The 22,438-nt window shown below is 41.0% G+C and overlaps 1 protein-coding gene across 2 annotated transcripts in view; it reads left to right on the forward strand.

Moving 5' to 3' along the window:
- NUP210 (nucleoporin 210) overlaps window positions 1-22,438 on the forward strand; it is a 113,484-nt gene that overhangs the window by 88,314 nt on the left and 2,732 nt on the right. Inside the window, exons 30-39 of one of the 2 annotated variants that reach the window (XM_008165503.4) lie at window positions 2,084-2,258; window positions 5,643-5,818; window positions 7,268-7,485; window positions 8,137-8,273; window positions 9,134-9,257; window positions 12,340-12,486; window positions 15,623-15,873; window positions 18,065-18,281; window positions 18,928-19,023; window positions 19,131-19,214. In XM_008165503.4, coding sequence (XP_008163725.2) covers window positions 2,084-2,258; window positions 5,643-5,818; window positions 7,268-7,485; window positions 8,137-8,273; window positions 9,134-9,257; window positions 12,340-12,486; window positions 15,623-15,873; window positions 18,065-18,281; window positions 18,928-19,023; window positions 19,131-19,214 — 1,625 coding nt within the window. The remainder of the gene's footprint in view (window positions 1-2,083; window positions 2,259-5,642; window positions 5,819-7,267; window positions 7,486-8,136; window positions 8,274-9,133; window positions 9,258-12,339; window positions 12,487-15,622; window positions 15,874-18,064; window positions 18,282-18,927; window positions 19,024-19,130; window positions 19,215-22,438) is intronic. The other variant, XR_010589093.1, reaches the window with a different exon arrangement.

Consider the following 22,438-nt stretch of genomic DNA (forward strand, 5'->3'; position numbering starts at 1 on the left):
ACAGTCCCATGAGTTTAATAGTAATCCTTGTTTTCCCTCCCCCAACTTCCCTCTATTACTCTCATATTATCAGCAGTGGTGTTATTTCTAACACCTAGCGTTTTGTTTCTAAACCTCATATCCTTGCTCATACTGAATAGTACCTTACTCAACACATAGCACTATTGGAGATGATGAGACTCCTCATGACGTAAAGTGAGTAAGAGTATCAGAATCTGCCATTTAGCCTATAAATAATCAGGGGCAAAGACCATGTGTCTTGTTCTGTAAATGGCCTAGCACACTTGGTATGGTCAATAAGTTAAAATAATCTTTATGGCTCCCTGGCCTCTCCTCTTAAGGCTTTTTGTGGTTACTCTGAGAAGCTGAGGGCTTAATAATTTGCGTATTCCTTTTCATTGCACATCTCCCACAATGGTCAGACCATTTCCGCTATCCTGGGATATTCCTGTCAGTTCAGGGCAACTGCACATGTATTCTTCCCTCATGGTCCCCCAAAGGAATCTTCTCTAGGCTCCCAACTCCTCAGCCTTCATCTCTTTTGGGTAGAGACCCGCATCTTTCTCCCTCCTGACCGGGAGTTTTCCAGACTCCACTGTTCCTTCCTTACACAGGGATATTCCCAGCAAGCGAAACTGCCTAACCAGGCCAGCATCTGTGCTTGGCTTTGAACAGCGAAATTGACCACAGTTAAACGTTACCACACAGCTCTTTCTAAGCAAGCATATTTATTCTTGAGGCAAAAGCACTACAGAGTAGACATATAAAAATAATAAAAGAACCTACAGACATGCTAAAAGCTTATCACAGGTCATCCATCAGTTTTAGGGGGCCGTACTAGATCAAGTCTTTCCAACTCTTCTGCAAGTATCGAGGCCCGCCCCCTTGGACAGAAAGTTCTGACTGTTGACTGGATCAGAAAGAAGGCTTTGAGTCAGTTTAAACTCAGGCTGTTTATCCAAAAGTCCTTTTATCTGTTGGCCTCAGGAGAATCCAGTTTGAACTAGTATATGTAAGCCTCTCTGGGAAGTGATACCTCGGGGCAGCTGGGGAGGGAGATATAACAACTAGGCTGATTCCCCTTAATCACCACTCACAGCCTCAGTTCCTAGAGGAGCTGTGATAGTCCTTTTGCATGAAGAATGAAATAATCATACATAAACCATTCATTTAAAACAATGGACCCTAAAGATGCTCTGTGGGGTTGCAATATCTGTCACATCTCCCCCAACGAGGTTACATACAATCCCAGCCCACAATAACACATAAACTAAGGCCTTTCAGGGAGAGTGCAGGAAGTTGCCATATCTGTCACAATACCACCAGAAACAGTTTATCCCGTGGTATAATTAAGCCTGGCACCTTCACTATTTGACCAGCAAGGAAGGGCCATCAGGATACAGTTTCCATGTTGGGTTCCACAGAAGGAAAATGCTGTCTTCTCAGCTGAATGGAAAAATGCATGGGGGCGGGGAGAGAGAAGAGAAGGTTGTTTATATGTACGGTAGAACATGTGTAAGTAGTTCTTTAAAATATCCAGTGAGTCAGAATGCCTGCTAATTAGAGTTTATATGTTTGCTCACTTTACTTATTAATATGCTAATACCATGGAGTGTTTTATTCCAAAAATTAACCTTGTGTACAAACAGTTTCCAGGAAACTGATGAGAACTACTTAATTATGTCCCTGTCTTTATCTTTAATACCGGTGTTGACCCTGGTAGACTAATCTGCTACTGAATACTGTTGACAGAAAATGTCTGTGAAAGCCACATGCTGTACCCTTATACATTAATATTCTGAATCCAGTTCACATCAGTGAATGATGACACTGTAAGGTAGTGGACAGCAAGTAGATTTTAATATATGCCCAAGCATAGATAAGACTTTTTCCAGGAAGGCTTGAATCAAGATCTGAACACTTGAATCTTAGATTAGATTACAGCGCTTTGTGGCTTTATAGCAAAAACACGGTAAACGCACATATCAGATAGCACTAGTTTATGCTTGGTTTAAATAAATCTGGTTGTAAATGTAGATTTTTTAAATATTTTTTTAAAGCTTTCTGTTTTTGCTTTATCAAGGGACAGAGTAGCTTCCCTGAGTTACCGTGTCCTGGATGGTCCCAATAAAGTTCCCGTTGTACAGATTGATGAGAGAGGCTTTCTGAACTCAGGGTCCTTGATAGGATCATCAACAATTGAAATAATTTCCCAGGAGCTGTTTGGAGTCAACCAGACCATTGTAGTTGCCGTTAAGGTAGTATTTTTCTCTTTATCCTTCACTAGGGTCAGAACACAATTAAGGCTAATGCTGTTTCATCCGTTAAAAACATACGCTCCTATGACACCAACTGGGTAAAGTTAAATTCACCTTTAACTTCTGCAAAGTATAAAATGCACAGATTAATGGACAGTTCAGTGTTTTTTTTAACAAGGTGTTGGAGAACCAGTTTGGTGGTGATAATGAAGTTTTAAAATGTGCATCTCCTCACATCGGAGAATTCTCAGCCATAGCACAGTTCACAAAAAAATGTGCCCGTGGATTGCATGTGCACTTGTAAGCTAGAAAAATATTGTCCTAAAAAAAATCTCTTCAGAAATGTTTTCTTTTAGAAGTGTTTGATACTCTGTAGCTACTGACATCTATCATAGGTGGTTCATTTCTCAAGGAGGGGAAAGGGATAAAGCCAGCTAGAGTGATGAATACAATGTCAGCTACAAGGTGACTAACAGTGGTGCTTGAATTTTCAGCATGTCTGTGTTGTGCAGAAATCTCATTTTCTTTCTTCTGCTTCCAAGTAGTGTAGCTCTTAACAGACTCTTTCTACAGGGAATCAAAACAGGAGAGTGACTACCCTCAGGTTCAAATTTAGCTACTGTCCAATGTACTTAGTAAGCTGGGCAAGAAGCATGTCCAATGTTGGCACATGTTGCTTGTAGTGCTAAAGTTCTCTGAAGTGCCTTCACTTCAGAGAAGGCACAAAAGTTATAGTAGGAACCAGCAGCGAAGGGATTAAATTGTCACCCTGACTAATGCTCTTTCATATGATTACCATTATTAAATTGCATGGACTTCTGCTTGGGTATAATCATGCATGTTTCTGTTTCAGCACTTTGGGCACTGATGGCTCATCTGTCTGTCCTGCACTGTCTAAACCAAAGTAATACCGAAGAGTATATGAATACTTTCCACATCCCTCAGGCCATAGCTTGCTTTCCCCTCCCTAGTACTTAGCCTAGACTCTGCTGGGTCCTGATCCAGTGTTCGTTATAACCACGGAAAAGACTCCTGTTGATTTGCTTGGGAGCTGGATCAGATACCCTGACCGGCATGTTGGGGTGGTGGAGCTACGCTCTTTCCATTCATTCATTCATTCTATCTATTCATGGAACCAGCAAACTGCAGGATTGAGGATTTAAGACTGTAAGCTCTTTGGGGTAGGGGCTGTCTTTTTATTTCACGTCCATACAGCTTCTGCCGTAACCTGTCTACTTATCTTAGGTACTTATCTGGCCCTGTTGCCATCTGAACACCTCATATCTTGACTGTCTTTATCCTCACAATGTCCCTATGAGGTAGAAAAATTATATTAGCCCCATTTTACAAATGGAGAATTGAGGCACAGAGAAACTAGGTGACTTGTCCAAGTTCACACAGGGAGGCAGAGCAGGAAACGAACCAGGTTTTCTGAGTCACAGTAAGCTAGTCCTCTAATCACTGGGCCTTCCTTCCTCTATCTCGCTGTATATACCAATGTGAGTATTTTGGCAGTCTTTGCTCAGGAGAGGCTCTATTACTGAAACAGTGGGAGGCAATGAAAGTAAGGAGTGATATACTATACCAGAGCTTTGTGAGGAGGTAAGCTCAGCACTTGCTCACATGCCGTCTGGCTCTCGTCAACCCAAACATCAGAACATTAATGCTAGAAATATTCAGAAAGCTGAGATGTTCTTAAAAAATAAATAGCTGCTTTCATCAATATTAGATTTAGCAGTTGTCTCTTGCAGACCCTGTTTTGAGACTGTTAAGTAAAACAGGCTTGAAAGTCTGTCATGGAAAATGGCATTTTTGTTATCTTGTTACATCAGTTAGTTGGGCAGATGGCCATATGCACTGATATTTTAGCTTATTACATCAGCTAGTGGAGCAGACAGCTGTACATACTGATATTTTAGCCACAGTTTTCAGACTCACCGAAGATGCAGTTTCCTTGAGGCCAAAGCCGTCCTTTCCTTTTCAAGTTTTGACATGTACATTTTGAGATAAAATGTAAAACTCTGTTATCTGAGCCTCTTGGCTCAGAAGAAAGGTACCCTTGAGGGGGGCATTTAAAGTACTGTTCTTTATACAGTTGAAGCTTTTTTTTCTTCCCTTCCTTTATCCTTCCATTATTTATTTTCCAAAAGCTATATCAGAGAAAACACACATTGTCCCTTTACTTTTGATAGCTAGCCTAGATAAGTCAAGCAGGTTTTCCTTTTATTAATTAATAATGGAAATACATTTCCACAACCAAACATTTGTGAATTCATCATCGTAAGAACGATTCCGTGCAGGTAAGTGTTGCTGCAAAAATTGTCTTTATTTTTGCACAAACGCTTATTTTTTTAAACAGCTTGAAGGATGGGAGCAGGGATTGCAAACCCATTCTGATTTTCTTGGGCAGGGAGCCATTAAAGCAGCAGAATGCAGCTTGCTGACCAATCTGGGCTTAACAGATGCAAGGTGGGCCCAATCAGTCAAGCCATAGGAGAGTTTATTTCAGAGTGGCCTGGCCCCTTCTGCAACATGGGCATTCCCTTTGAACGTCCTGGCTGAGATTCTGTGCTGTGCCTCTTAGAGATGCAATACAGAACTCGCAGCCCAGTGGAAGTTATGTAGCTAAAGTGGCTTAGTCCTGGGCAACTCCTGCAGCACCAATATAATAGAGACAGCCCAGAGGAGCGGTCTGAATTGCAGCAGCCTCTCCCTGGCTGCCCATAATCTCCACAGTGCTGGAGCCACACCCCTCTATAGCAGGTCTTGAGAGGTGGCCATTGGAGAGCAGCCTTCCAGCTGTCTTCCACTGTTCCTGCACTGGGGGAAATCTTCCCCCTGCCAGATCTTGGGCTTTTAGAGTCCCTTTATGCCACTCCAGGCCTTTTGCCTGGTGTAGAGATACTGGAGCAGATGTTAGAATCTCATCCCTTATTCATATGTACCTCATGCACCACTCACCCAGGGGCTGATATTTGGGGATGTATAATCTTTGTATATCCACCTTTGCTGGGGAGAAGCCTGCAGGTTATTAGTTGAGTTGTGTATCTGTTGAATTTTCTGGTTTTGTTTTACAAGATAAACACATCATCTCTGTAATTTTGGGCATTTGTTACATGTAATTATTGCTTTTCAGCTCCCGGTGCTATACGAGCAGGAGATACTTTGCAAGGACTTTATGAAACATAATATGCCCTGTGTGAAATTAAAAGCTCCATCTCTCAATACTGTTGTAATGTCCAGACTAAAAATATGTGTGGTTCATAAAGAACTCTATACGTATCTGTGTCTGAAAATTATTTAAATAGCTTTATTTAATAGGCACCCCACAGTCAAGGGAAAAAAGCACTTTACAGAATATCGTCTTTTATTAATGTCACACAGGTGTCTCCTGTTTCCTACCTGAGAATCTCTATTAGTCCTGTTCTGCACACTCAAAACAAAGAGGCTCTGTTGGCTCTACCATTGGGTGTGACATTAACCTTCACAGTCCATTTCCATGATAACTCTGGAGATACCTTCCATTCGCACAATTCTGTGCTCAACTTTGCAACCAACAGGTAAGTGTCTACATCAGAGAATTATAGGGGCACCTAAGAAATGTAAAAGACATTGTATTATACCAGTCATGGTAACTGCCCCAGTTAAAAAAAAAAAAAAAAAGGGAGGGAGGGATAAAGCTATGTCAGCAAGAGTGCGGCTGTACTTCTGGTGGCAGACTTGGGATCGCAGGCTTGGGATCATTGATTGACTCCTGAAATGTGTACAGCCTTCAGAGATGGCAGAAAGAAGGGCACCAGTTAGTCACCAGTAGTGACCTGACAAAATGAAGTCATGCCTAGGCAGAGGGCCTAGGAACAGGGGGTGTATGCGTGTATATGCTTCCAATGATTCTGAATCATTAAGTTGTACACATTGTTGGCTTATGTAACAAGTTGATCTTATTAGTGTTGGCCTTACCCTTCCTCTCCTTCCTCCCTCCTGCTGTTTGTCACACTCTTTGCAGCTTGTCTTAAACTTAGGGAATTTGGAGTGGGGACTGTGTCTTCAGATGTGTTTTGTACAGTCTTTAGCACAATGGGGATGCGATCCTGACTGGGGCTTTTGGGCACCACCAGGATACAATAAAAAAATCATATTTGGTCAGTGGGATGTTCATCAAATTCCCCAACGATTACTGCACAAAGTTTGTCTTCCACAGAATTCCTTGTGTAAATACTTGGGTGAGAGTCATGAGAAAAAGAAAGATATGGGTTTTTTTAAGCTATCTTGTCTTTCCCCCACTCATATAGATATATCTTTGTATTAGTATGGTCAGGAGTGTGCAGTGTTGGTAAGAGTGCATATCTCAGTAGCAGTTTGAAGACACTGACCTAGTAGAGTTAAGAAATTATGGCTGACCAGCTGCATTTAGTGTTAGACCCATTCATAGGGTTTTTATTTTATTGCTTCTTTCCTCTGTGAAAAAGTGAAAGAAGAGGCTTGCCTCTCTTTAAGAGCTTCTTGAAATGCAAGAAAATGATATATTAGGTCATAAGGCCCTCATGACTTCCTCTTCTGGACTCTCAGACTCATAGACTTTAAGGTCAGGAGGAACCATCGTGACCATCTAGTCTGACCACCTGCACATTGCAGGCCACAGAACCTCACCCACTCCTGAAATAGACCTTTAACCTCCGCCTGAGTTACTGAAGTCCTCAGGTCATGGTTTAAAGACTGCAAGTTACAGAAAATTCACCATTTACACTAGTTTAAACCTGCAGGTGACCCGTGCCCCATGTTACAGAGTGCAGTGGTTTGGATTCAGATTTTCTTAAATGACAACTAAATACATCATTTGTATACTTTTGCTCCTTTTTGTTAATCTCAGTTAATAACCATCCCAAAAAAGGAGTCAGGCAAAGTGAGATTTTTTTAAAAAAATTGAATAAATACCAGACAGGAGGAGAGTAAAGGGAATAGCAGAATTTTCTGAAAACCAAAGCATATTTTTTTCCTTTTATTTACAGAGATGACTTTGTGCAGATTGGGAAAGGAACCACGAACAATACATTTGTAATTCGAACTGTAAATGTAGGCTTGACCTTGCTTATGGTTTGGGATACAGAGCACAGTGGAATTGCAGATTACGTCCCTCTTCCTGTGCAACATGCCATTTTTCCTGAGCTCAGAGACATGGTAGTAGGTGATGTCATCTGTTTTAGTACTACACTGATAAATCAAGAAGGTAAGAAACACTAGCTGTTTAAATGCATTTCAATGCTGGCTCTGAATTACCGTGGAAACTTTGTAGTACTATGCATTGTGACAGTCTAGGGAAACCAAATACATTATTTATGATGATGATCAGAATCAAATGACACTTGCTATTCTTTTGAACACCACAAATAAGTTTGATCAACTGCAGCTTTCAAAAATTTCACTTGTGTTGAGCTTTTGGGCATCAAACATCTGCAGTTTCCAATTCAATTGTTCTTAAAATATAAAACATTCTGGAAAAGGCTTAATTTTTTTTAACTAACAGGGATAATAATACAAAGACACAGTCTTGAGGCCTTTACTCAATCCTCTAATTAGTTCTTTGGCCTTAATGGGATTTTTGCAAGAGTGGAACTTCTGCTGGTATAACTGAGAGCAGAATGTGGCTCTGAGGCAAGGACCTCAGAATCTAGCCCCCACACATCGGATAGCATAGCTAATAATACGTGCGCGCGCGCGCGCGCACACACACACACACACACACTCTCTCTCTCTCTGGTGGGAATTGGTGTATATAATGGTGGGTACCTATAGATACATACTCCAGTTTGAAAACAAACATGGCTAGCATATTGCAACCCTGTTAAGCAGTTAATTTACAAATAGTCTTTTCTCATAGGCTTGTCAGGAGTCTGGAGCTCTTCACTGAGCAGTGTTCTTCAGGTTGACCCAAGGACAGGTGTAGCTGTGGCAAGGGATTCAGGAGTTGTCACTGTTTATTATGAGATTCCTGGACTACTTAAAACTTACAGGGAGGTGAGAGACTTTTAACTTCCACTAGTGCTGTTGAGGTTTGTTTGCTGTCTGTTAGGAACATATTTCTACCTACAGTCTTTTTTTTTTTTTTTTTTAAGCAACAAAATTTTAAGCTTCTGTTACTGTTACTTATTTAATTTTTTTTCTTGGAAATGTATAAATTTGTTCCTATATCTGTACTGTTCATCTTGAGCAGAAGATGAATTGATGGGGAAAATATTTGGCGTACTTCCAAAGCATCATGGTTATAGTTTGTGTTAAAGAAGGCAATTAAACTTAATAGTTTGTAGTTTGAGCCTGTACTATTTTTATATGGCACACTTCATGTCTTTGCTTGGCTAAGTTGGTTTCAGATGCTGAGCAACTTTTGATTAAGGCTCTGCTTTTCTGAGTGAAGTTTCACTGTTTGAATGAGATACCAACCAGAATTTTTTTCGTATGGTAACATATGTACTGTACATCAGCCAGTCAGTATTATTGAATTTAAAGGGAGTTGCATTTATTTGATCTTCAGTGAAATAGTTCTGTCTACGCTAAAGTCACAATATCAGCAGACATAAGAGCACCAGACATTATTTTTAATTAAATTAAATACAGCTTTTTTTGTGCCTGTTTTTTTGTGACTGATTTATGAGGGATTAATACAAATAGTAAAATATTTTTCTAACTTAAGTTGCCTAAAAAAGCAACTTCTAAAATTAGAGAAATGCAGCATTTCTTTAAAAAAAAATGCATCTTTTGTCTGGTGTGTGTGAGAGAGAGAGGAGTATCAGTTTTTGACTTACTAAAATCCATTCCTGCCTTAATTTGTGTTCATTTAACAGTCTTCTGTAGCAGGATTCTTCGGTGTCTTTTTTCAGGTATTGATCAGTATTCCTCAAAGGACTATAGCAATGCATGTATCTGGAGTGAAAACAAACTTACAAGGAGTTGCAGCTTCAAAAGTTATAGTTGCAACTGGGGACAGAAGCAAAAATTTGAAAGGTACTGCGCTGAATCTTCTCCTGCTTGCCTAGTCATTACTTAACTGCACATGCATGATGCACTGACTCTCTTCTAGCATCTAAGAGTGTAGCAAGAAAGGACCACCACTGCCTCGCAAGTTATGTGGGAGTCGTCATGGTCATGTTGTAAGTTTGTAGGGACTTACTGGCTTTTTCCTTTCCCTGCCAAAATCTCAGAGTGAGAAGACCATGGGCATGCTCCTGAGTCACCACACCCAATGATGGGGAAATGGACAGCCAGTGAGAGCTTTCGAGCAGCTGGGCTAGAACCAGGAGGGAGGGGAGAAAAAGCCCAACCTTTCCCTCCCAGTAGTCATGAAAGATGGGGAGGCAAGAGCTGAGACTCCCTATCGCTCTCAGCAACTGCGCTATGTGAGTGAGATGTTCACAACACTGTGTGGTGAATTGAGCCAGGAGGTTGCATACTGTGAAGATACTGAATTGCAGTGAGGCATCATCATATAGTGATATACCATTATGATGCCAGTTTTGCCACATACTATCAGGAAGTCACAATGTGATTCTTTTGTGGCCAAGGAGCTGTCCAGCTGTTAATGTGGGAGTTCTGCTGTCCTATGCTGTGAGCTCTTCATAATCATCTTAAGGCCTAAGGGTATGACTATACTAAAAAAACCCAAAAGCCTGTGGCAATGAGTCTCAGAACCCTGGCTGGGTTTCAGAGCCCAAGCAGGAATGTCTACATGGCTATTTTTAGCTCTGTAGTGTAAGCCCCGCTCTGAGACTCAATGCTGTGGCGGTTTTTCTCAGTGTAGATGTACTCTTAGTGCTTTGAGCCACAATACTGTCACAACCACAAGGAACTCAGAACAAGGTTCTGATATGTTACATTGGAAAAAGAGATGAACATATTTTTGAACTAATATAAGCATCTCTAAAACACTTTCATACAAATGACTGATTTGTAATACGTGTACAGGAATCATTCTGGAATCTCATTTTTTTGAGGGTGGTAGAGGAGTTTGAACCATTGTTTAAGTATGGGTTTTAAAATATTTTCAGTTAACAAACTCAAAATAGATCAGTAAATTTTCATCAACTTTCCCAAGAGAATTAACCTTTGGGTTTCCAAAAAGGAAAATAGTTGAGAAAGTTGATCAGTAGAGCTGATTTAGAAAATGTTCACATTTTGGGGATAAAAATGGGGAGAATTTCAATGGTTTTAGCAAAAAAGAATAATAATAAAAATAATAATCCCCCTACTTTTTAACCAGCTGTTTGAGGGCTGTTTAAAATTTTGAATTTCCAAATGAAATAAATGGGTGAGGTTTCAGAAATAAAACTAGTGTAATTTTCCCCTTTGCTCGCAACAAATGAAGGAAAAAAGATGTACAAGGAAAGTGTACTTGAACGTGACTCTCACATTAATTGTCATAGGCCATTAAAATATAGTCTGCTTGTATTTAGTGCTCATGACCCGCACCAGAGTCCGGGCCCTGCAGGCTAACTCCCTCTTTCTGCAGGATAGATACAGCACAGGCAGAGTCTATTCAAGCCTTCTACACATTATCTCAACTTTGTGTGGGAGGAACCGTTTTCAGAGTGAGAGAACAGATTAGTCTCCAGGCCTGTTCAGTTCTTGATATCTCTGCTGAGATTGCCAGCAAGAGCATCATTTTGTAACATTTTTTGTGATCTAGACACTTTTCTGCTAGCACATGGAATGATGCTATCACTTAACTCACACAGGCCATGTCACAGGCCTTTCAGTCAGTGCTGACAGACTGGATTTGAATGGGAAACTTAGTGAAGAAAGGCTCTGTATCTAATTACCGTTTCCTTGAGCCATCCAATTCGCAGCTTTGCCCTTACGAAAATAAAACAAATTTTAAAATCACTCAGGTTTCTTCTACTTAAATACTGAAGGTTGCAGCTTCTCTTCAGATGCAGACAGAGAGAATATTTTAGAATACTCCGGTCAGATTTTTAACTGAGTACCAATTGGCACAATTGCAAAAACCCAATTTTCAGCTTTAATGGGAATGTTGTCATTTGAAAATTTGTTCTTCTGTATTTAAACAGAGAAAACAGAAATGGTTGTAAAGTTTGTTTTGTCTTGATAAAGGTCAAATCTGACCCAAACCGTCATTTTTCTGTGATATATCTGTAAGCAAAGCAAGTATTTGTTTTCAGAAGTTCCAAGCTTGAATTTTGTTTTTTAAATTGGGCTTTTGTTTTTCATGCAATGGACATGGAGTAGTACGGAACCTCTGTTAACACTTTTGTATAGAGCTCTTTTGGAACTACTTTGATTCAATATTTTTGTGAATTATGGATACTTTCATGATTTTTGAAACCAAAGAGATTAAGAAAAGCAGACACATTTATTGCTGATGAAAAGGAGCTAGTAGTCAACCAACAGCTTGATTAGTTCGCTGTTATAATGTAATTGACTTTTTAAAATAATACTTTAGCATTAAGCATGCTTACGCTCACCATTACTGTGATTGACAATTGCACCAAAAATATTTGTTTTTTAGAACCACTTTACAGGTGAAGTTAAATATCATATTTTATCTTCTGATTAATAAGCCATACTTGATTTAATCACAGTGCCTTTTTGTTAATATTGAACAGTCTTAACATTCAGCACTTGTTGAAATGATATTTTTAGTATATTTTTGTGTGAACTATTGGCCTGTTCAAATCCAATAATAAATTACATAATTTTTCCTCTTGACAACTACTGAAAGCCCTTTTAGTGGGGCTTTCAGAGTCTGCCTAACTTATGAGGTACAAGCTATAGAAAAAAAGTATAAATGAGCTGAAATCTATGGTTCAATATGACTCACTGACTGACAAAAAAATTCTTTTTTACTTACCTAAATACCATTATAAAACTTTCAGTTATACATACTCTTTCAGGCTACATGTGAGACAAGACAACTGCATTACTTATTGTAAGACATTTTTATAGTATGTCTGAGATTATAATGAGGATGACAGAATGACTTGAAATTTCCTCTCAGACATGATGTTGAGCCATCCTTTTGTATTAGCAAAGTTCACCTTTTATCTTACACGCCTATTTTTTTCCCCCTTAGGGGACTGTTCACCTGTTCAGATTGAAGCCATTAAAGAACTACAACCAGAGTCCAATATCGGCTGCCACCTTCGTTTTAATAAGGATGCATTTGATTTCCCAGCACATGATATTTTTACAGCAGAACCTGGATTTGATGCAGTTTCAGGTAAGATGGGGAAAGAAGCTGAGATTGCAAATGCGGAGCTACAGTGTTACTGCAATTTGTTCTAACATTCCTTGTGCATCCAGAACTCCTGTTGAAGCCAGTGGGAGTCTTGAACACACAAGGCATTAGGGAGTGGGTCTCAAGCGTAACTTAGAGTTTTTAATGTTAGTTTGTTACTGATGTGAGGTTGTTTGACATTTGTATAATCTCTGATACTGTTTGCTCCATACAGCAGTCAAGATCTTAATGTTTTCAAACAAGTCCTGAACTAGTGGGGGTTCATTAATTTCCACATGTCCTCCTATCTATATAGTGCTGTTTTGAGAAATCTTATATGATACAACCCTTTGTGATTTAATGATGCACTTGGTAGAATTTTGGGCTGCATCATTATTCCAGACTTTAATGCTAAGAAACCACTACCTAGATCACTTCCGGAAAGGTTGAAAGTACAAATTAAGGTCCTGATTCTGCAAACCCCTATGAATAACTTCACACATACGAGTCTTTCCATTGCAACTTGAAATGGATGGGAAGCGAGTGCCATCTGTGGAACGGAGACATAATGTGCTCATGCTGATCCACTTCACAAAGCTATTGGGCTGCCATATTTTGCTCTAGCTGAATTGTATAAAGGTAGCCTCAGCTAGCTTGCATTGCAGTGGCCCAGTCCGGATGTGGAAAAGGCAGATGACCGTGTCAGGGCCTGCTTCCCTTAGGAAAGGCTTCAGTTTCTTAGCTAACTGCAGATGACAAAACAAAAACAAAAAGTACAAGCCACCTCTGCTTCCTGAGAATGCGTGAGCACTCAGGTGTCAAGAAATACCCTGACATTGGGAACCTCTTCAGCAATGGAAGGGCCTAATCCATCAACAGGTGAAACAATTACAATTCACATCAGTTCCTCTAGCTGCTTCCCCTGCCAGGCACCAATGCCTTTATCTTTGTCATAACTATAAAGGGAAGGGTAACAGCCCTCCTGTGTACAATACTATTAAATCCCTCCTGGCCAGAGACTCCAAAATCCTTTTACCTATAAAGGGTTAAGAAGCTCAGGTAACCTGGCTGACATCTGACTCAAAGGACCAATAAGGGGACAAGATACTTTCAAATCTTGGTGGGGGGAAGGGTTTTGTTTGTGCTCTTTGTTTTGAGGGTTGTTCACTCTTGGGACTGAGGGGACCAGACATCAATCCAGGCTCTCCAAATCTTTCTGAACAAGTCTCTCATATTTCAAACTTGTAAGTACACAGCCAGGCAAGGCATGTTAGTTTTTATCTTTGTTTTCTCAACTTGTAAATGTACCTTTTGCTAGAGTGTTTATCTCTGTTTGCTGTAACTTTGAACCTAAGGCTAGAGGGGATTCCTCTGGGCTCTTTAAGTTTGATTACCCTGTAAAGTTATTTTTCCTCCTGATTTTACAGAGATGATTTTTACCTTTTTCTTTAATTAAAAGCCTTCTTTTTAAGAACCTGATTAATTTTTTCCTTGTTTTTAGATCCAAGGGGGTTGGATCTGTATTCACCAGGGAATTGGTGAAGAGTCTCTCAAGGCTACCCAGGGAAGGGAATTAGCATTTTGGAAGTGGTGGCAGTGGACCAGATCTAAGCTGGTAGTTAAGCTTAGAAGTTTTCATGCAGGCCCCCACATTTGTACCGTAAAGTTCAAAGTGGGGAAGCAGCCTTGACAGTCTTCTATCTAGATTCAGTCTCAGATTCATAGAGTTTATGCTCAGATGGGACCATTAAATCACTTAGTCCGACCTGTATAGCACAGGCCATTAAATTTCACCCAGATAACCCTGTACTGAGCCCAATAATGTGTGTTGGGCTAAAGCTGATCTCAGTCTGTTCACTGTCTCTGTCTTGTGCAGGTATTGCAGTATCCTCAACCCCAAGGATTCAAAAATCACAAGAATGACTTAAAAATTGTATGTTTTTTTTAACCTAATGCATTTGACGTTCTTCTTTATTTGGTTTGTGAACATTTTAGGGATTCATGTTTTCAGGTTTTTCCTTACAACCGTGAGGGCTAGAAACTTTTTTATTTTAATGAAAGCTAATATTCTCCTCTGATCCCATGACATCAGGAGGTGGGGCTTTAAGACCAAAACATTGTGAGACTTGCAATAAAATCATGAGAGTTGGCAACACTGGGAGAGCAGGGGAGAAGTGTACATGAGTCACAATATGATTTTTAAAAAGCACAGATTATGTGGAGAGAGCATTCTTATAATAGTCCGGTAGACCTGTCGCTCTGGATAATGGAGGTTACCTTTGTTGCACAGTGCTGCAGAAAGTATGCCATCTGGGGTAAGATGTGTGCAGTTTCCTTATACAGAAAAAAGGGGCATGTATTTATCCTTGCTTCAGATCTGTGCTTAAACACATGGTCAGCCAAACTTTCTGAGGTGCGAGAGTGTGGTTACTCCCTCCCGCTCAAATTCTTCTTGAGAAAAGCATCTGTCTTGTGATATAGAAAACGAGTGGTGGAGAAAATGGCAAGGAAACTGATGTGTATGAGAAAATCAGCTTGTACTGATAATATCCACTCAGCTCACTTTGGGATTCTTTTTTTATTTATTTTATTAATCCTTAGTAATCTAATGGGATGACTTTTAAGAGGTTGGAGGAAATCACTGAATATCTGAGCAGTAATGGAGCAGTGCGCAATAAGGCAATATGCAGGATGGGTTTCTAACGAACAAATCATACCAGACAAAGTTGATGATGATGGTTGTTGGCTAGATGGATGAAGAGAACAGAGTGTATGTTGTTATATTTGGATTGGAATAACGCATTTGATCCAGTGTTCTCAGAAATCATGCACTCAAAATTTGGTTCAAACCAGCTGGGCACATGAACAATTTTACATGGAGAAAGTCTTCTAGTTCAGTATCCCTGGGAATTATTGGTAGGCCCCATCCTAGGGGGCCCATTTGTCCACTGCACTTTCATGCCTTTTTCCACTCTTGGGACACCCTGTCCATTGTGATTTGTCAGGGCACCACCTTCTCCTTGTTCCGTTCCCCTCTAAAGTCTCCCTTCTTCCACAGGAACGTTCTTGGGTGTGAAGAGAAAAACCATAAAGAAACACAAGTAAATTAACAAGGGTTGAACTGTTTTCATCTTTATAGGACACTATACCTGTTCCATCACAATGCACAGACTTACTGACAAGCAGCTAAAGCATCTGAGCATAAGCAAAACTGCTCTCCTAGTCACAGCTTCAGTCCAGGGCAGCCATTTCTCTGGAGAGCAGATCAGCGCTGAAGTGCCGTTCAATCCAGGGTTTTATGCTGATCAGACTGAAATTCTCTTAAGTAACCATTACACGAGTTCTGACGTGAAAATATTTGGAGCCACTGAAATTCTTGACAAACTGGAGGTGAGTATGTCACGGCAAATTCTCATTACATATTTAAGGCTGTATTGAGCTGTTGGGTGCATTTGTGAGCCAGGGGACAGTGTGTAAACTTCATCACCCTGGGAGTACTTCCAGGAGGCAATGTGACTCTCACATCCCTCTGATGCATAATGCCCTCCATGCTTTCCCCTTGCTCCAGGGGAGGAGTCATTTATGGCTGGCTTATACCCATAGTAAATTACAACACACACACACCCCTACTGGCTCAGCAGTGCTGGCCAGTTTGTCATGGTGCCTGGTGCCTGCCTGGTCTGAGGAATGTTTGCCCATCTGTGTGGCCAGGCCCAGGGCCCAGGTAGCCTATGCAAGTATGTAAGGAGGGGCTCTTGCTTTCCCATGTGTGGAGGTGCCATGCAAGTCACAGAGTAGCCCATAGTGTAAAATATACATGGCACTTTACAAAAATATAACAACAGCACACAGTCAGGGTATGTGTACGATGATAGCCCCAGGAGGTGGGGAGTGAATTAATGAGGTGTGGCTCAGGAGAAATCAAGCAGCTATAATTGGCAGGATTTTTCAGCAGGGTAAAACCTTTCTCGGCATAAATTGGAACAAATGGACCTGAGCAAAACACAGGAGGGATATTTCCCAATCTGAGGTTCACCCAGCACCCCCAGCAGCTGTGCTAGCATGGAGGCTTCCCAGAGCCATTCTCTCTTTCCAGCAGTCCTGCTCCTAAATCTTCCCCTAGGCACCTATGCAAGGGGAGGAGAAAGTGTAGGTGGAATTTAATCCCCTATGTACTAGGGAGCAGTTAGTTCCCCTACACCCTGTCACAATCAGCTGTAACCTGTTGCCCATTGTTATACGTGTGTGGATTGTTAGATCCATTCTTAGTAGCTATTGTGAGAGGTCCAAACAGACTTGGTTTTGGATAAAAATAAAGTGTCATGTTTGCTAGTTTAACATCTAGCCAGAGACCATGTGCTGCACTTCCTGTGGACTGACTCAATGCTTTGCCATCTCTAACTGCTATGATTCTCTGGTTTTATGTACTGATACATGCATGACCTTTAAAATTCAAAAGTGTCTTCTGACAGTACCTGCTGTGGTGAGAACTGCAGATGTTTATAATCTCTACAGAGGGGAAAGATTAAAACACTAGTTTTTGTAATTGTGCACATACAGTTGTGTGTATTTTCTCCAGCTAAGTAAACCATATTTGATATATTTTGGGATATCTAGTATTTGATTGTTTTTCCTCTCACCCCAGGGACTAAATGCAGAAACTCATCATGAAGTTTGAGATCTGATGTTAAAATAATAATAACCTGTGTTCATCAACCTTGCTAAGATTTTTTTTTAAAGCATTTTAGTATTTGACTCGCTGTATTGACGTTACCCAACAGTAGAAAGATTAATTTGTAGAAGGATAGGAGGATCTTTTAAGTACTGTAGCCAACATTAACATTCTTGTGTCTTAGAGATTCCACCAACTTGAGAAGCCAGAATGGGCAGGAATGCTGTCCCTAGCCTCTGTTTGCCAGAAGCTGGGAATGAGCGACAGAATGGATCACTTGATGATTACCTGTTCTGTTCATTCCCTCTGGGGCACCTGGCATTGGCCACTGTCAGAAGACAGGATACGGGGCTAGATGGACTTTTGGTCTGACCCAGTATGGCCGTTATTACGTTGAGAATCACATTTCTATGTGGAAATATACTGTTACATTTATTGTATTGTAAAGTATTCTTACAAGTAACCCTGGAGGTTATGCAACAGGTAGGGAGCACGGAGTGAAAACATTTTTCTCTGTTTTCACTTTGTTTCCGAACGGTACAGTTAGTTTTACTATTTAGTTGGTGGTCACGCACGTGTTTGTTTCATGCCCTGGCAGGATGATATTGCTTTCATGTGCTACTGTGTGGGGAGTTCACATGCATGCTATTCTCCAGCCTTGCAAGAGAGAGTAGCAAAACTGGCAGCAACAATACTGAAACTAAATAGGCAACAGATAGTTGTGCGATCAGAGAGGGAGAATGAATCTGAGGAAGTTTGGTGGTATAGTTCTATGGTTTACAACATATGCTCCTCTTTGAAGCAAATTTTCCTTCCAAGAGAGTTTTAATTCTTATGCATCTCTTTGGCATAGAACCGGGAAACGAGGGTGTGCACAGAGCTTGTTCGGACAATATGTTTGTCTTGCAGGTGAAATGTGGGTCACCAATGGTGAAGGCCTTTGAGAAGGAGAAATCATATGGACTGCCTAGTTATGTAATCTACACTGTTAGTGTATCTGATCCAGGAGTTCCAAGCCAGGGGTCCTTATCAACCATTCTTACCATATCTAGCCCAGTGACTGACCAGTCGATCACTGTTCCGGTGACAGTGATTTATGTAGCTGAGAGAAGCGAGCCAATGAGACGTAAGTTTTTCTATCTGTATATTTCATAGGTCAGAATAAATCTCCAACATTCATTAGTGTTCAAGGTGGTGGTGTAGAACTTAGTGTGGCTTAGATTTGAGCCGGAGTAACAATCAGCTAAAAAGTTGTCTGATATGTAAGATAAACACTAATATTCTGACAGCAAGGTTTGCATGCAAATACTCCTTGTGGCTGAAGCTGGACACATTTCCCTTTCTGGGTCAGTCCAATTACTGTCTTTGGAATGTGCTCTCTAATGGCTGCTTGCCCATCCCAGCTGGCATAAATTCCATAATTCTATAATATCCAACAGTACTTCTTGCTTTAATTTTTACATACTCTCAAACATGGCTTGGCATTTCCAAAACTGATTAGTGGGTTGAGGTGGGAACAATGTGTGTGACATTTCAATCTATTTTGAGTTATCACCGACAAGCACATTTTGAACATTATAGTGGAAATTGCCATTGTAATCTAAGTCAATCATGTTATTTAAACTAATAAAATGTAACATGCACAAATAAATATTCAAAATGAAATAGAAAAAAGCTAGGAAAAGAGCCCAGTTGTCATTAGAGGGGATTAGAAAGATACAATGCTATTTATAACATCATATGATATCTCTCCTTTTCAATCGGTTCCACAGACGGAGCCAGCTTATTCCAACACTTCCTTGATTCCTATCAAGTAATGTTCTTCACGCTTTTTGCACTGCTGGCAGGGACAGCTGTTGTGATCATAGGTAAGGGAGTAAAAAGCTGCAATAATATTTTCCTAACTTTTAAACATTTTAGCTGTGCTTTAAAGGAATAATTTCCACTCTGAAATGTTTTTGATAATGTCTTTCAGCCTACCATGCAGTTTTCTCCCCAAAAGAACAGAACACTTATCCAGCATTTACCCCAAGGACAACGCCTCAACACAGCTATAACAGTAAGCAGCTGTTACCCAGTTATAAATAAAATTAATTGGTTACCCTAGATATTGCATCTGAATTATTGCAAGGAGGTTGCACTAAGAGAACCTGTATCCTGAAATAAATTACAAGGCTGGCATCTAAGCACCATACAACTTTTAGTGTTCCTGATTCTGAGTTCACACACACCTGTCCTACACTGGTGTGTGACTCCTTAGACCTCAGTGGAAATACTTGTGCTTTACATTTTTGTGATGGAGACTAGAATCTGGATCATTAAATGGTATTTTTGCAAGAAATATTTTGGGGGGGAAATAACTGCAGTAGTGGGAAAACTAAGGTCCAGATCCTGCTCCTATGGAATCCAATGACAAAAACTCCCATAGCTCAGTATGTACCTTCTATGGTTGTTAGTTTGCCTTATGTAACATGCACCATCAGAAATCCCAGTGTTACACTGGGTACATACTTAGGTTTGATCAGAAATATAAGGAAAAATCAGAATTCTTTGACCCTCAGTAGTTGCACTCCTGATTGAGAGAGAAATTTTTAACATCTTGTCTTAGTTACGATCTTTGGGAAATTCCACTAAGAGAGTTTCAGTGGAGTTTCCTGTGCTGTAATGGAGATTTCAGTCCCTCTGTGGCAGAACAGACACACTTTTATTTATTCATTTGTTTATTTGTTTATTTGTAAAGCAGCCTTGGTGCAATGAAGGTTAGCCAAAAGAGTGCCCTGGGTGAAAGAGTTTAGTAATGCTTCAGGCTCCATTGTTGAAAAGCCCATTGCTGATCATGGGAGATTCAGGCAAGGTCAAGACTCCCAGAAGTTAGCATCATCACCGCCGAGTATGTCAGGAAAGAAAATAAAATGTGGGAAGAAGTGGCATGTTCCCGTCTTTAAAAAGGAAAACAATGAGCAGGGAGACTTGGAAATCAATCCCAGCATAACTGGGAAATACTCAAAATTCTTATGTTGTTATAATTAGTAAAATGTGCTTAGGTTTTCTTTCTTCCTCCTTGGCATTACATTACCTTTCTTAAAGTCTGAGTAAGGGCCTGCAAGGAATCAAAATTAATTACCTGGATTTCAGTTGTCTTAGTGATTATCTCTATAGTACCTTCTACAATGTTTCATGTATTAAATGAATCTTGTGAGGTACAGTAACTCCCCACTTAACGTCCTCTTGCTTAACATTGTTTCGATCTTACGTCCCTGCTCAATTACAGAACATGCTCCATTTAAAGTTGTGCAGTGCTTCGCTATAATGTCGTTTGGCTGCTTTGTCCACAGCTGGCAGCGCCCCTAACAGCTCCCTATGCGCTCCCGCCCCAGCGCCTCCCACCCACCAGCAGACCCCGTGGATCAGCACCTTCCTCCTCCCCCCGCCTCCTGCCCACAGCAATCAGCTGGCTTGTGGCATTCAGGAGGGAGGGGGAGGAGTGAGGCAGGAGAGGGAGGGGGAGCCTGTGCGCCGAGTCCTCACTCCTCCCTCCTGCCCCCTGAACATCGCAAGCCAGCTGATTGCCGCGGGGAGGAGGGAGGGGGAGGAGTGAGGACGCGGCGCACCTCCCCCCTCCTGCTCGTGGCAATCAGCTGGCTTGCGGTGTTCAGGAGGCAAGGAAGGGAGGGGGAGCCTGGGTGCTGTGTCCTCGCTCCTCCCTCCTGCCTCCTGAACGCTGCAAGCCAACTGACTGCCGCAGGGGAGGGAGTGGGGAGGAGCAAGGATGCGGCGTGCAGAGTAACTGGGTTGGGGGGAGGAAGAAGAGGCCGATTAAGGTTGGGGTTTGGGGGAAGGGGTGGCGTGGGCAGGCCGAGGGTTGAGCCCCCTGCCCCTTGTGCTTGCAGAGTAGGGGAAGCTGCTGCTGTGCAATGTGCTTCTCCTAGCCTACAGCACCTTCAGCCTCCTTGCCTGCCTCATTGTCTCCAGCACCAGTGGGCCATGCCTGTGTGGGGTAAGGCGGGGGCACCTCCCAACTATAGTACTGTACTGTATGGCAAAAAAAAATTCCCTGGAACCTAACCCTCCCCCCCCCATTTATATTCATTCTTATGGGGAAATTGGATTCGCTTAACATCGTTTCACTTAAAGTCACATTTTTCAGGAACATAACTACAACATTAAGTGAGGAGTTACTGTATCCAGCTTACTGCACAGGGAAAATTCCATCCTCTGCATAGTCTACATAGAACAGAGAAGGAAACTTCTTTGCCTTCAATTCAAGTGAAAGTCCCAGTGTTAGATCCCTGGGAACAGAGTGCAGAAGGGCTGGAAGCCTCACTAGCTACAAAAAATTGCTGGAAAAAAATGGAACTTATCTGGTCTGGGATGAAGGAAGTGATTAAGAAAGCCAGGTGCAAGGAAAACTGGATGAGCCTTTCACTTGCTTTTCCTAGTCTCCTGCTTTCCCATACCACTGAAAATCTAAGAAAAAAAAGAATTTCCCCAAGCATCACTAAACTTCGCCAGAGGTCAGAGAACAGAAGGTAACATACAGGGAATAAAATTACCAAACTTCCAAAGAAATTTACTCCCAGCACACCTGCAGGACCTTCCATTTTGCCTTGTTCCTTTTTTCCCCTTGGCCAGAAAAAGCAATTATTTAAACCCCTGAATTAATGAATTCAGACTTGATAGACCAACTATTCTGATGATGCTGTTAGGGCCAGAGCTCCCACTACTGTACATTCAGACTTATCCAAAAACCTAGGTGCCAACATGCTGTTTATTCTGTTTGGACAAAACAGAAAGTAGCTAAAACAACTACAGCTGGGTGAAATTTATGTACCAAAATCTTTTCTTGACATGTGCCTGGTTTGGGGTTTGCAAAGAGTTCACAAGATTTTGTTCAATTTTACTACAATTTGAAATTATTTGGGGGGAAATAGATCTAGCTGTCAAGAGACTTGTATTCTAATCATGTTCTGACACGGACTTGCTGTGTGAACTTGAATGCAACTGTGCACCTTAAGTTCCCCTATTAAATAGTGATACAGAGATTTACCTACTTCCAATAGAGGCCTAAATTTGCTTGTAACATGTTAAGATGAGTCATTGGTTGAGGCGAGAAGAGAATTCACAAACTCCCACTAAGCAGGATTAGTTCTGCAAACCCCACCACATACTCTTCTTTTACTTTTTGCAACACTGTTCAATTTCTTTGTCTTCCTTGCTGTTACTTTTTGTGTGAATTTGAGTTTCCACGTACCTGCCCACGACAAATGTTCAGTTTCTTGAACT

This window comes from Chrysemys picta, chromosome 7, assembly GCF_011386835.1.
Source record: "Chrysemys picta bellii isolate R12L10 chromosome 7, ASM1138683v2, whole genome shotgun sequence".
Taxonomy (NCBI): Eukaryota; Metazoa; Chordata; order Testudines; family Emydidae; genus Chrysemys; species Chrysemys picta.